Source organism: Caloenas nicobarica, chromosome 2 (assembly GCF_036013445.1).
Source record: "Caloenas nicobarica isolate bCalNic1 chromosome 2, bCalNic1.hap1, whole genome shotgun sequence".
Taxonomy (NCBI): domain Eukaryota; kingdom Metazoa; phylum Chordata; class Aves; order Columbiformes; family Columbidae; genus Caloenas; species Caloenas nicobarica.
Genome location: NC_088246.1, coordinates 44,388,922 through 44,404,096, shown reverse-complemented (window position 1 = coordinate 44,404,096; position 15,175 = coordinate 44,388,922). Strand labels below are relative to the sequence as shown.

At 41.0% G+C, this 15,175-nt stretch overlaps 1 protein-coding gene across 1 annotated transcript in view; it reads left to right on the top strand.

Annotated features, from left to right (window-relative positions):
• Positions 1–14,515, top strand: part of OSBPL10 (oxysterol binding protein like 10) — a 120,230-nt gene extending 105,715 nt beyond the window's left edge. Inside the window, exons 9-12 of the mRNA XM_065629557.1 lie at positions 7,600–7,786; positions 9,238–9,420; positions 10,913–11,066; positions 11,760–14,515. Coding sequence (XP_065485629.1) covers positions 7,600–7,786; positions 9,238–9,420; positions 10,913–11,066; positions 11,760–11,804 — 569 coding nt within the window. The 3' untranslated portion in view covers positions 11,805–14,515. The remainder of the gene's footprint in view (positions 1–7,599; positions 7,787–9,237; positions 9,421–10,912; positions 11,067–11,759) is intronic.
• The last annotated feature ends 660 nt before the right edge of the window (positions 14,516–15,175 follow it).

Here is a 15,175-nt window from a genome sequence, read left to right as displayed (position 1 = left end):
ATTTGAGGGTAATTTCCTGTGTATGGTTATTAGTGTTTTGTCTTAACTGGTTTTTAGACTGTAGTCTCAGAAGCACCAGGACAACTTACAGTAAATGCTGCTTTTTGTCATCATTATGTTAAGTACTATGATATTAAAGGTAGTAAAAAAGTAGAGTGGGAAATGCAGTGATTTGGTTTTGCTTATTAATAACAACAAAACAGTTATGGTGATAACATACAGATATGTTCTGCTGTTTCTACTACCTAGAACTAAAGAACAACTCGAACAGTAGAAAGGCCTACAGGAGCTTCTTTCCTGACGGCAATTTATTCCCTTTTTTTGTAAAAGAGCCATGAACCTTCCTTACTGGTGGATTTGATATTGTGATAGTTGAAGTCTGTAACAGCACTGGTCGTTCCTTCTTCCTGTGATTTAGTTATTTTGCTTTTAATGCGGAGTTGAGGGAATTTGAGAAAGGAGCGTCAGAAGGGAAATTTGTCCTTCTGTCTGTCTCCTGACTGTACTACTGCCGCCTGAGTCATGGATTTCACTTGCTGCATTATTTTCTGGTACATCTAAGTTTCTAGTACTGTTTTTCTCAGTGAAGGGAGCTATTTAATGGTAATAAAATTAAACACAAAGTCACTATGATTATGTAGGAGTAGGGAAATTTCTTTTTCTTGCTGCTAGTACACACAGTTCCCTGGGATTGGGGGTGTCTACTGTGGCGATTATTTAAGACTTCAAAGTCCTGATGTGTCCCAGTTTTGAGAGAGAAAGGGTCTAGGAATTAACCACTTCCCTACCCCAAGGATTATTTCATTTGTATTTGTGAGAATTACGTTTCGCCCTACCCTCCTCCCTTTTTTTTTTGTCATCATCCTGTAGATATCCCAGTAGTGGATACAGGCTTTGGGGAACAGCAGTGATGAACTCTTACTGCAAGGTTTGCTGCTGTCTTTGTGATGGCCATTTGAGGAGGAAGTTCGAGTTTACCGATTTATGGTTATCATTCACGCTTTTTGTCCATGCAAGCAGTGCAGAAGCACGCAGCTTCACGGTGACAGCGTTTCTGGGAAGTGACAAAGAAACTCCGGTGCAGCCCAAGCGTTTCTGTTGTGTGTTGAGGACTGGCAGTAGGCTGCAAGAAGTTGCACCACTGAAGCTTCTCTGTCACCTGGAGACAGCCAGACTAAACCCGACAGCCTCGGCTTAAAATGTTTGCTTTGCAAAGCTCCTTCTTCACTCAAAACTACACTTTCTTCAAATTTTAAGAATTTGGTTTAGTCCCAGGGAAGTCCTCCTAATTACATTGGTGTGTAGATTTGTCAAGCTGTGCAAAAATCAGAATCTGGCGCATACATTTCTTCCCCGTGTGCTGCATAAGTATAAATTCTGTATTAGATTGAGGTCAGTGTGAGTACCGGGTAATAGATTGCTGAACCAAGAAAAAGTAGCCTCTGGAATTACAGTGTGGAAAAACGATATCTGTATTTACACGTCTCGTAATGCAGAGCCTAATAATTTTTTAACGTGAAATATCATTTGGGGAATTTTGTTCATATTTAAAGACATTTTATGCACTGCAGTGTTTCAAATGGGGTGAGTTAGTCTAGCAAGGGGCAGCTTAAGGAAAGACCTGCTGCTAGTCAGAAGGAATATGAAGAGGTAGTTAAGATAGGTAGAAACTGAAATTAGCTATTTGGAGAAGCTTTCTGACAACAAGGTTGGCTGGAAGGGTTTTAGAGTCTTATTATTAGTGTTAAAATCAGATTAAGCAAGCTCCTCGGGAATGAGTGAAGTGTGGCTGATCCTGCTTTTTGATAAGAGACAAACTGACATCTCACAAATCATAAAATCCCTGTGGGGTGGGTTGGTTGGTTTGTTTGTTTTATTTATTTTTTGGGTGTTTTTCAGCTGTGCATTGGATAACCTAACTGATCAGGTTTTATTGTGGATTTTTTTTCTTGTTGCATGCTCTTATTTTTCTTTCTATTATGAGCATTCAGCTCTTTTTTCTGACTATTGCTCAAGTTTACTTATGTACATGGGAGTGCCTTTGACTTTTTTTTTTATCAGTAATGATTTTAGATTCTGTGTGGCGCTACTTGGAAAGCAGTTTCCTTGATATCTCTAATATACCTGTGTCCATTCTGAGACTTCATTAAAATTATTCTGGTATTATAGTAGTTTCATTAAACTCTGCATCCGTTCAGTACTGTTTGCTTTATGTAGGAGGAAAAATTCTTTCCCAGCAGAGTGTTGGGAGAGCTGCAGCAAATGTTTTGGATGATTCAGTGGCAGGGAACGACCATCTTATTCTAGTTCAGATACTTATCAAAACAATTTTGTTTGACCTGTAACTTAGTTACAACCTTAGTGTTGAATACAAACAACTGTGTTTTGTTTTGAAACTTTGCTCTGTACTGCTATTTACAGAAATAAAGTAGTACTGAATTTTTGGACCTGTATTGTGTGAGGAATATTCTGGCAATGTTTCTGTGGTGCTCTTGAAGTGTAGTTTTTTAACTTGTCACAATGTCCTTATATGTTTAGAGCGTGTTGCTTTTTATGCTTTGTTGTTAGAAGCAGCATTGGAGACGCTGAAACGGTGTCATGGAAGTATACAAAGGCTTCCCTGAGAATTTAAAGAATTAAGGGATTTGAGAACAGTATGGTCCTGTCATACAAAGCTCAGTATCTTAATTGTACGATTTTTACTGTATATTGCACCTCAAAGTGACTAAGATTTTTTTTTTTCTATCTGTGATTTTTGTTTGTTGATTCAAAGTAAGCATCACTTGCAGAGATGCAGAACAAGTAGGAAGGCACTGCAGGAAATCTGTGCATGAAGCTGTTTTATATGCTGGCCCTTCATCTGTGGTTATGAGGGGTCTAAATCTGGCTTGCTAATGAAATGTCTCAACTTTTTCTTCACTACAGAACAAAACCCCATTCTTCTGAGTAGCCAGAGTTGAGTTTCCTCATGAGAAAGTTACCCTGAATAGAAGAGAGGGTATTTTGCCTAAAAGAATTCATGTTGCATTTGCAGTCCCTAATTCTGGTTAATGTTAATTATGGGCTATTGAGAGAGTGAGGGAGAAGAGGGTGTAATGAATAAAAGCATATAAAGATTTAAATTAGCAAGGGATGGGAGAGTCAGTGTAAATATTTAACGTGTTTTACATGGTCCAAAGAATCTTCAAACAGATCCTGGTTGTGGGATAAGGCTGCTTTAGTGGAACAGGCCGTGGTGAGCACACCTCAGTGTGGGCTGTGCCTGTTCCTTTTGTGCCCTTGGGTTTTGTTCCAAAGCAGCAAAATTCAAAAGTGTCACCTTTGATTCACAGGTTAATTTTGCTGAGAGCATAAAGTACGCTAAAGTGAATTGCTTGATATTATCAAGTGGCTAGTTATGTCTTGTGTTTTGACTCCTGCTGTTTTAAATGTTTTAAAAACTAGTGAGGTATAGGCTTCCAAAAATTAGTTTTTAAATTGAAGTCAAGCTTGGGAAGATTTGATAGATGGGGCAACGGTTGAGTGCACTTTCCAGGGTAAATCTAAATGAAAGCGATGAATTTTTTTCTCTTGTGTTTTTTGCTGGTTTGTGTATGTGTCTACAGATGTACAGGTCTATCATTTCTGTTCCTGTGGCATTAGCGACTTTTTAATTTACCAGTCCCGAAGACTGACTGTTCTGTGCAACTGGAGCTACTAAAGTATTTCCCTGGTGCTAATTTTTGTGTTAATATTTTTTTCGCCCAGTGGTTTCAGAACAGTTTCTGTATGGCACGACACTCATTACTTAATTTAGCAAATGGCTCCAGTCTTTAGAAAATGAGCAGCACAGCTCGTTGGAACATTTATGAGACAAGAAGAACCTGGTTCTGGCATCTCATGTTTTCCCATGCGAATCTGCACGGCTGGTGATGCTCTTACACCCGTGTGGGTTTCAGCCTGTACATAACTTACTCCTGTTTGTGCTGTGGTACAAATAATGCAGACAGAATGAAGAGCCTGTTAAATTAGGAAACTGCCCGAGGCCGTTTGTGTCCCACGTACCATTAGTTGTTCAGATTGATCTCCATACAATCAGTGGGAAGCATTAAATTTCACATGCCTCTTCTGCAGCTTATTGATCCAGAGCCTCCTCTGGGTATTTTGTCAATATGTGTTACTGGAAAATCAATTCTCAAAGCTGCAGCATCAGTGAGGGATGTGTAGTAGTCGAATGGGGAAAATTATATGCCACGAACATCTCTTCCTTCAGCGCAGGCTGAGTCGTCATGGAGAGGAACATGACTCTGAATACATTGTTTTAGTCAAAAGTAGGAGTAAATCATGCTGAGGACATTTCAAGGGGGAATTTCAAAATTCTGCACTTGTTTGTAAAAAATTCACCCTTCTCTAAGGGATTTTTTTCTAATAATGAGATAGATTACTAAATCCACTGTGCCTCCCAGAGTACTTACCTGGTGCATTCTTCATGCATAATATCTGCCTATAAATACTTAAGTTTTTTTTTAAAGGAGTCTGCAGTTTTTGAAAGAATTCTTTGATATGAGAGGACAAAACGTTACTGAAAATGGGGAAATCTCCCACAACTCCTCATGTATATTTACTTACAGCTGTTTTTCAGCTAAAAAGGAATAGTTCCTTACAGTTGGGGAGCAAGAGAAGAAAAATAGCTTGTGTATTTTCCAGCAGGTTTTTTTTAAAGATCAGTCACAATGTAATGATACTTATAAGTAGATGCTAAGAGTGCACAATGCTCGGGGGAAAACAAAACAAAACCAAACCCCCACAAAACCAGAAACAACAACACAAACCCAAACTGTTAGATTGTAGTTCTTCTGCCTTTAATTTCTCAAGACTTATACCCGGCAGGGTAGGGCATGAATTCACATTGTGGTAGCAGTTACAGATGTTGACTCTTAGCATCGTTTTGGCTTCTTCTTCCCAAAGAGAGGACAGGTCTCAGTTCAGACACGGCGGTGCAGCTACGGTCTTCGTGGTGCTTCAGTGAAGTGAGGCTTTGCGTGTCGGCTCTGTAAATGACAGAGTCCGGAAACTAAGTCACATTAATCCTAGATGTAGGATCAAGTTGTGGATATTTTAAATCTTCCCTTTCTTCTTTTATAGATTGTAATTATTGAACTGGAGTAATATTTCAAGTGAGGCAGCACTTCATTAAAAATTTATTTATTCAGGTGTTTAAGGAATTAAAAAAATACGCTACCAAACGCTAAAAATACTGCCAAGAGAGCTGGGTGTTCAGTTTTTAATATCTAACTTGCTGCGGTGGTTAAATATTTACATTGAAGGTCACCGCTGTTATTTGCCGTTCACTTTTCAGCGCGCCTGGCAGCGCTCGGTGTCCCTCCCGCTCGAGTAGGGAGGGAAAAAGCTACCGACCCCACCAGGGAGATGAAAGCAAACCTGCGCTAACCCAGAAGGAAATTGTGATTATTACGGCAGTTTCCTCCCACTTGGGGGACACACGGGGATGATCAGAGGAGGGTGACGGGCCCAGGGAAGTAGGGGGCTCTGGAGAAGCTCAGGTGAAAGTGCGGTTCATAAATACCGCGAGGTTCTCTCTCAGCAGTGGGCACCACGCCTGCCCTCCATGCTGCTATTAGTCTTTTAAAATAAACCCCAACACAAAAACCTCACAACAACACCTCCCCCCCCGCCCCAAGCTGTCGTGTTGGAAGCTGGTGCTTTTTTGGCTGCGTGAGGATCGTGTTTGTGCTTAGGCCATTGAGGCCTGGGAAACGTGGCCTCGCGGGTGGCGCCACAGGCCGCCGCCGCCGTGTGTCTGTCACCTGTGGCTGGAATGAAGAAGGTGGAGAATAAATGGGAAGAGGAGGAGAACAGAAAGCTTGGCAGACTCGGGTCTAAAACCTGTTGCAGTTGTCTGTGTGGAAAATGCCCAACTGCAGGCTGTCAGGTCTCCTTTCTGCCTTTGACCAGATTGTTCTTTATTAATTTAATGTTACTATAGCATCCACGTAGCGAGTTTGATAAGCAGAGTCATCTTTTTGAGGAAACAACTGCGTAAAACTGCTCTGGTTTGCGAAAGATGTTTTCCCATGAACAGTTTCAGGAGACAGAAGCGACAAGTTGCGGAGCTTCCTGTGCCTGCGTTTAGTTCTGTCAATTGAGGCCAATATTTAAGACGATGATTCTGTTAGAGCTCCGTGCTTTTACCTTGTGAATGTTATCGAGGTTTGTGTTTTCATACGGCGTGAAGGGCATGTTTTAATGTTGACAGTAGTAGTGCTTTGTTCCTGTTTAGCGTTTTTTCATTATTACATGTCAGATCACTTGGCAAAATTGATGTTGTTGTTCCCTTAAACAGATTGACAAACTAATCAATACCACTACCAATGTGTTCTTCCCAAATCTACACCAGGGTGAAGGCAAATTGGCTCAAGCTCACCTTGTTTCTAAACAGATACTATATCAAGATAATTTTCTTGATTTTTTTTTTTTTTTTTTCCCCCCCAAGATTTACAGATTCTCAGTTCTTCCTGTGATGGGTTATTTTCAATCCCTCTTGTGAAAAATTATTTTCAAAGCTGTAATTTTTGCCTTTAGACTGTTATTAAATGTGACACAGAAGAGTGTAAAACTGTAATAAAAAATACGCTACAGATATTTGGCATGATCTGATTCGGTGTGCAAGGCTTAAGGTGCTCTTAACCTGGTCTTATGTCCTGTTCTTTGTCATCCTGAAGACCAGGCTGTGGTGGGGATAGAGCTGTATCCTTAACCCCAGGGGAAGCCAAGATCTGATCACACATGCAACTTTCTTTCAAATAATCTTGAAAAATTACTGCTGCTACGTGGTGTTGTTTTCAGTTACAACCCCATAATGTTGAGCATGGAGGAACCTCTTCAGAATTAAACAGAATTGCCAGGAATTTTCTCTTCGTGGTAGAGACATTGGTCTTGGGGGTAGTAGAACAGTGGCCCTGGTGCCCCCCCTCCCCTGTCCTTGATGATGCAGGACTTTTGCAAAGGCTGTGTGGGAAACCAGGTGTTTGGAATCGAAGGAGCACACTTCTAGGAAATTTCTAGATGGCTTCCTTAAGCACTTTTCCTGGTTGTACCCAGGCAGACGGAGAGAGACCCTTTCGCACCCACCAACAAATGCATCAGTAAGAAGTTAGTGGAGAGAAACTGGTCGTGTCTGATAGAATGGACAACTGGAGAGTCCTTTGGCCATGCCCGTGTTTTTTCTGGAAGGGGATTATGATGTGACACTGAGAGATCTTCAGAATATTCAATATGGCTTCTGCAAGCAAATGTTATTGTTTTTCCAGCTTTAGCAGCTTCTTGCTTGTAAATAACACAAAATAAGCCATCCAGTCAGATTTTCTGATAAGCCAGTTAGCACCATGAAGGACTCCAGGGGACACATTCAAATCGTGTGCTTTGTTGGAAGAAATTTGTTCCAGAGGGCAGACTTTTAGCAGACAGTACTCTCCTTCAAGGCAAGTCGCGCGTTGTGCTCTCTGTGGAAATACATTTTGTGGACAGTGGTTGGTTGGTGACTGTCGGGTCTTACCAGTGAACTTTTACCATTTCTCTTTCAACCTTCTTCCTACGTAGGTGTTCTTTACTTGATGGAACATGAAGAAGAGTATGTTTTCACCCTGCCTAGTGCCTACGCTCGCTCGATACTCACCATCCCGTGGGTGGAACTTGGAGGGAAAGTCAACATCAATTGTGCCAGAACGGGCTATTCTGCTACGGTCACGTTCCACACCAAGCCGTTCTATGGAGGAAAGGTCCACAGGTACGGGAATTGCTGCCTCATTCTTGTTTACCTGCTACTGGATTTCAATGGAAAGACTCTTGGGCATTTGTTTGGTTCTTCTCTTGTAGTATTTTATAGACAGATATCTGAATTTCTTTTCCTATTAGCGCTGGAGATGATTTATAGCTTTAGGGAACGGTTTATTGTAGTTATATTGTTATATATTGCTATTTTGTTTAACTGAATTGGTTATACTCCTCTCATTTAACTGAAGTAAATGTACTTTTACAGCCTTTGTTGCTTGTAAAAGTGACTGTAAGTGTAGGGTCAGAAAATCATATGTAGAAAAGGCAATATTTCTGCTGCACCAGCTGCTGCTTCAGTAGGTGAATGAACTGGTGTTGCAGGTGGAGCTCCTGGAAGGGGGAGAGAAGCGAGAGTGTCGCTGCCCATACCCACAACTCCCTACCGGGGACTCCCGGTTCTGCGCTGAGATTCCAGATGATGAAATGTTATTTATGTGTCGTGGTTCCCCATTATTAAGGGTGTGAAGAGGCACCATGCAAGATAGCTGCTTCTCCTCCTTCCCTGCTCAAGCTGACGACCCATTTTTTAACATACGCGGACCCCGTCCTTGTTCTGCTGTGGACTGTGGCCATGTCCATGGCAAGTGGTGTTGCCTGCTGGCATATTGTGCTTTTGCGTAGTTCCCTCTCTCTTGTTTCTAGTTATTCTGCCATACGTGGGTCAACCATTTTGATGTTGCGTTCAGGCAAATTTCAACAGGGGTTTTTCTGAAAGCTGTAGATTAATAATTCGTGCCATCAGGGTGAGTGAAAATTGGGGAAGGTTGTGCTGCGTTAGTTTAAACATTTAAAAACTTAATTGAGTTTACAGATGACTTGACATGGCTACATATTCATAGACACGCACACATGAAACTTCTCCCTGTATTTGGTTTTACCTTCTCCTCATATTTGGTTTTCCAGTCCTGCCTATCTATTCTGCTCACTCTCAGACTAGTTCTTGGCCCACTGAGGTAGCTTTAATCATTGCCTCTCAGCAGCAGAGAAGTAAACTTGTATTGCTAAAGAAGAAAATAAAGGTACCCGGAGTCCTTGACATAGATATCTGATAGCATCATGTCCAGGTGTTAAAATAACATCTGTACTGAAAATGTCACATGGATGTCAGGGGTTGTTTTTCAAGCTGATGAGGTAAATAGTTGTGGGTTAGAGCTGAGTATCAGAGTTTTAAATTGAGTTACTGCTGTGCTTCGGGACAGTGTTGTCCAAAAGCTGTTGCTGTGTTAACAGAGCTTTCTTGGGTTGAGTCTTTCTTTTTGGAGACAACATCACTACTTTGCTTGAAAAATTACTTTGTAGATCTAGAAAGCTGCTTGTAGCCTCAGCCGTGGTAGTGCTTTCACATGCTGATAATAAATGGTACCAGTTATTCCTGTGGTCTTTTTTCCTTCCCTCTTGAATTAGGGTTACAGCCGAAGTGAAACACAATCCCACTAACACCATCGTATGCAAGGCCCAGGGAGAATGGAACGGTACGCTGGAATTTACTTACAGCAACGGAGAAACCAAAGTGATTGACACTAACAAGCTGCCTGTTATCAGGAAAAAAATCAGGCCGACAGCGCAACAAGGCCCGATGGAATCGAGGTAAGGGCAGAGTTCTGCTTCTGAACCTCGGGTGGGAACAGAACGGGGAAGCAAAGTGCAGTTATAAATGGTGCGGTTCGAAAAAACCTCGCTTCCTACAGCACATTAATCTAGGCAAAAATAGCTGAACCTGTGTATTGGTTCTTTGGTACGTAAATTACATTATAGTGACTTATACATCTATTTTGTAGAGGAGAAAAATGCTTTTATGTGTTTGAGCATTTGGAAAATGTTAACGCAGTGTTTTCACCTGCTTTTCTGAGTGATCGTGACATGATAGTGAAATTAGTCAGTTTATTGCAAGTAAAGTTGCATCTTACAATTTACACTGGAATTTCATGTTTTATATATTTTATAATATATATTTTTTAAAAAGTAAAATATGCTGCAATGCGGGATATAAATACGGACATGGTTTTGAGGCTCTCAGCACCCACATCACGTGCCTAACTCTGACTAGGTACATTAGGAAAAAACTTGCTCTGTTATTCACTGTCAATAACTGTTAACGCTTATCTTCAGAAAAATCAATATTTTTATTGAATTTAGGAACGTTTTATTGCAGGATTTCAAAACATGAGTTAAGCTTCGTTTTATTATCTGTAAATATGTTTATTGTATGAAGGTGTGTCTTGAGTCATTGTGCAGGCTTAGATGTAATTTTCCTACTTTCTGGACATGCTCACAAACTCATTTTTCCCTGCAGTTTAGGAACAGGGAAGTTGGAGTAAATAAGGAAACCAGTAGCTCTGCAGTGTATTTGTTGTATTTTTTGGACACTAGTAAGCAGATTACAACCACCCAGTGTTTCTGCAGGATATGCAGCTTATCAGATTGTGAACAGAAACTCATTTAAACACCCCTGGAAATAATGAAAGCTGCGGTCGCTTTCCTCTTTCTCTTGGGGCAAAGTTTCTGCTTGGCTAATATAGTGTGAGAAGATATTGCGTCTGACTGCTGTCAGTCAGGCGAAAAATAAATTCGGTCGCGTACTGATAATGTCTGGTAACTGGGAATAGAGAGCACAGAGCTAGAAGGGCTCCCTAGAATCAACGTGTCAACTCCTCTGATAGTAACCTGGTGGGAACATTCAGTGCCCCAGTTTAATGTTCTCTTGGCTTTTTTGTCTAACATTCTCTGGTAACCCAAAAATCTAACTGCGAATACATGCAGAATAAACGCCTGTCATTTGGGCGTGGATCATCAATAAAGAATGTGAACAGGAAATGATTAAAAAAAAAATCCACCTGCTTTGAGAAAAAAGCTCAGGTGGTGGCGAGTCAGGAACACCAACAAAAGGTTTAACTTGCGTGGCAAAATATGAGGAGTTGAGCAGATCTGAAGGTCTGGTCTGCAAACGGGATGAATCTCCATCCCAGGGAAGTGGCGGCTCACAAGTTGTGCCACTTGCAAAAGCGGCACGGAGAGCACGGTGTCCGTCTGTCCCTTGGAGCATCCTCACTGGTGCTTGTGCTCCTTCTCCCTGACTCAGGCGCCTCTGGCAACACGTCACCAGTTCTCTGAAAGAAGGGAATATCAACGCAGCCACCGAGCACAAGCACCGCCTTGAAGAGAGGCAGCGAGCTGAGGAGAGGCAACGTGCGGCTCTTAGCACGCCGTGGAAACCAAAATATTTTGCCAAAGAGGTGCGTTCATTCCAGGCCCCATAGCGTCCTCCTGCTTGTCTGTGGTTTTTAGCATGGGCTAGTGTTGTTATATATTTTTTTTTTAAATTTTATTTTTGCCAGAGTTTGGCTCTTAAAGAAGAGCAATGAGTTGTTCCATGTCCATCTTGTAAACTTGTTCGCTTCCCTTCAGTTAAATTTATTTTAACCTGAATTTTTGGTGCCTGATGTTACGCACCTAAAATTATGCTTTTTACCTTAAAATCCACACCTTGATTTACAAATGCTGCGTACTCACGTCCCCTACTAACCTTGACCTGACGCGAACGTGATTTAGGGATGTTCGTCCAATGTAAGTAAGCATGGGCATCTTAAACACAGTCTTGGGTTTCATCTGCTTGAATAGTTTTTACCGAGTTTGTCTTTGCACTTTCTTAGAGAAACGGGGGAAGGGAAATAAGACTGACTGGGGAGATTATTATGTGGCTGTATTGTAAGTTAGCCAGGATGTGCAGCTATTTAAACCAGCAGTTCATCTGTTGCATCTTCTCATTGCTTCTCTTCCCTCTTGTAATTTTTTCCCTCCCACACAGAGTTTTCAGATGACAGGGATGGTTTCTTGTGTTGGTTGGTATTGTTTGAGCTTTTCTGTGGACATAGGCAGATCCAGTATGTATCAATCTTGTTTGTAAACTCTCCCCAATTTTCTTGCAGGGCGATGGTTGGCTATACTCGAATCCTCTCTGGAAGACCCATTGACGTGGTAGAGCAGTTGCCTCCTAACTTTACCTTAAAGGCATTAAAATGTTACAGTATATAACTTCAAGATGTCATCAAATAGGTCCCATTATCAGAAGGTACACAAAAGAAGATATATACTGCGAATGATGCATCTCAAAGTTAACCACAAGCTCAAGTTTATTCAGGAGCCATTTTGTGTGTATGGATACACAAACACACGCGCACACCTCCCTATAGACACACATATATACACGCAGTGTGTATGTGTTTGTGTGTGTATTATTTACACGACATGTAAACAAGTATAAACACAGTGATTTAAAGACCTTTTCCTCTAAGTGTTAGGGCACAGAACTCTGGCTGGACTCGGCTGGGGTTCCCCGAGTCCTGTGCTTCCAGGATCAGGCCCTATGCTAGTATTTAAGAAAATACTTTTTTATTAGTACTGGTTAAGGTTTTTCTATTTTTCACTTTTGCCAAAAATGTTTTGCACTTAAAACGCGACGTGTCACTCAACGGCAGTCATTCTGTCTCAACAGTCATTGAGTAACTCACTTTGACGTACGAACGCTAACGCTGACGGCGCACTCGCTCGTCGGGATGCTGATTTACGAGCAGGTTTCCTGGCACTTAAGGGTGTGAATTTTCTGCCATCTTACAAGAATTAGCAATACCTTCTCAAGAACGCTGTTCGCACTAACCCGTTGCATCCTTCCTGTTTCGTTTGTTCGTAGTTGCAGCTGTTGAATAGACCTGTGGTCGTCAGGCTGCTCTGGTGGTTTTTGACGTTGCTGTGTATTGTTCTCTGGCTCCCGTCATGCTCTGGGAAATTAGACAGAGCTTGTCTGGTTGGAGCCCTTAATTCTGTATTAAAGCTCCAAGCAGACACCTGTTTTGATTTCTTCTGCGTTTGACCCAGTTGATTGCTTCTGGATGAAATATTTGGTTGAATAGAGATGATGCAACCAGCCTTCTCAGAGGACTGGTTTTCTGGTGTAAAAGTACCAATTTAGGAAATTGTTACACTGCGACACTAACTTCATTAATGAAACAAACAAAACGGGCTACAATTTGTTTCGTAAAGTTAAAAAAAAAAGTAATCCTCTGACTCGGTCTTGCTTTGTAAGGCAACCACTGTGACGCTAAGGAAGTGGATTCTGAAAGTGTGTGAAGGCTTCGTTGCGTTTTAGTTTGTTGACAGTAAAGATGTTTTTGAGAGAAGTGACAACAAAAGGCAAAGGTGAAACACGATGAGTTCTGCTCGGTGCCGCTTTTTACAGTGCCCCCTAAAGAAACCACTATATTTGTAACACACAGTAGCATGGACGCTGACCTTTCTGTAGGACCAGTTGATTTTGTGCCTTTGGTCTGCTTTCTTCATACAATAGCTTATGCTTTATAGGTATCACACAGATATATTTAGGTCAAAACACTGCTTGTATCTGTTCTTGTGCGTCCTGCATTTTATAATTATTTTTTTGGTAGATGTTAAAATCTCTTGAGCAATTTGAAAGGCTGAACAGAGGTGTGTACACAAGGAAATATGCCATTAGTTGTTCATTTGGACATAGTATTTAATAGGTCTTTACATTTGAACCTCAGATCCCTGTTTAATTGAAGGTGTGGCTCCTTTTTCCTCCGAAATGCTATTTTGTCTGCTTGCATGTACTTTTTTTGCACATCAGAAATATTCAAGTTATAAATGATTTAAATCCTATTTTTAAAAAATGTAGACTGTATGAGCTTGGTTTTGTAACTGACTTTTCTTTTTTTAAAAAAAGAACAGAAAAAAAACCTTATTTTTAGGAATAGTTGCTGTTTTTCTGTGTCAATACCAAAATGATGCTGTCATAGTAATCACAGAACTACTACCAAGTGTCATCAGGAAAACTTGTATCACCTGCTGGAATTAACTTTATAACTCTAACTCTTGCTCTAAGAGGTTAGTCTGATAAGTAACTAGAAATATTCGTATGGTTTGTAATACTGTCACAAAGAACAAGTGAAAAGGCAGAATTAAACATGTGGAGCATCCTCCCAGAACTTTGACTTTCCCACACCAAAGAACAAGCCACATACTCGCTAACAACAGCCATTGAAACCTCTCTCCGTCAGGCCCCAGCTCTTCCAGCCCTGGCGCTGTGACTGTCCAGGCTCCAGAGATGCTGTAGCCGTTCTTTTAAGGAGAAATTGGAATAATTTAATGCTTGTAATTTATGGAAGAGTTTTTCTGTCTGCATGGTTGGTTGTTTCTGCATGCTGAAAACATTCCACCTGTGCCCTGATGTTTTGTTTTGCTCTGACGCTGTGAAGAGTCCCCTGGTGCCATTACCACCGTTTCTTTCCAAAAGTAACCTGGGAGAGGCCAACACAGAAATAGCCTTTTCTGAAAAAAGCCCATCAGTGAGAGATTCCAGAACAGGATTCACAAGTGTCATTTTATTTTTCTGATAGGTATGTGTTCAATACATTTTACAGGACTAAAGTAAATATTGATAAGCCTTATTCTGTAGGTTGTTCCAATAGCTGTCTTGGACTTGCAAGTGAATCTTTTCAAGTAGCCAATGTACACTCTGAATTGTAATGTAAAAGCCTCCATGTACTTTTTTTTTTTTCTTTGTGCACACCTGTAGAAAGCCTATGCAACCTTTTTATTTCTGAAATTAGAAATGTTCAGTAAAAATTTTTACCTTTCTCATTTAAAAGATGCTCTGGCAGTCTCTTCTGATTTGCCTTCCTTTCATAATTTGTGAATTTAAAATGACAATGCTCATGAATAAAAGATTTGTTTCATTTAGTAGTGGGATGCCCTTTCTCTTGCCACTGAAGCATTCATTTACTGGTACCAGTTACTGGGATGCCCTAGAGCAGTGTCCGACACTCAGGGCACCTGTGGGCTCTTTGCGTGGTTCTGACACGAGTGACTCCTCAGCTGGGTCCTTGTGTGTTGTGGGGTTTTTCTGCCCTGTTTGTGCAGCCAGATATGCTGTAGGTAAGTTTTTGTTTAAATTGGACAGCAGGATACAAGGAAAACAGGCCTGGGCAGCATCACGGCTTTAGGAAAGGCTGGGGGACTCAGGCCTTATTTAGACAGATAGAAAGGAAATAGGTTGAGGTGTTCCCTTGTTTCCGAAAATCCTATTTCATTTAAACTTTTATCATTAACAGAGATTATTGATTAGAGACCTCTTAAAATACAACTGAATTATTGCAGCATTGGACACTCGCAGGGGGAGAAAAAATACGCTTATAAGAGACTTCATGGATGCGGGTCTGCATTTCTCAAGTGGTGGATAGCGAAGTTCTGGTTTGTTTTAAACATTTATGGAGAACAGGTTGTTTTTATGCAAAACAGAAAAAACCGCATTGGTTGTAAACAGGATCGGAAT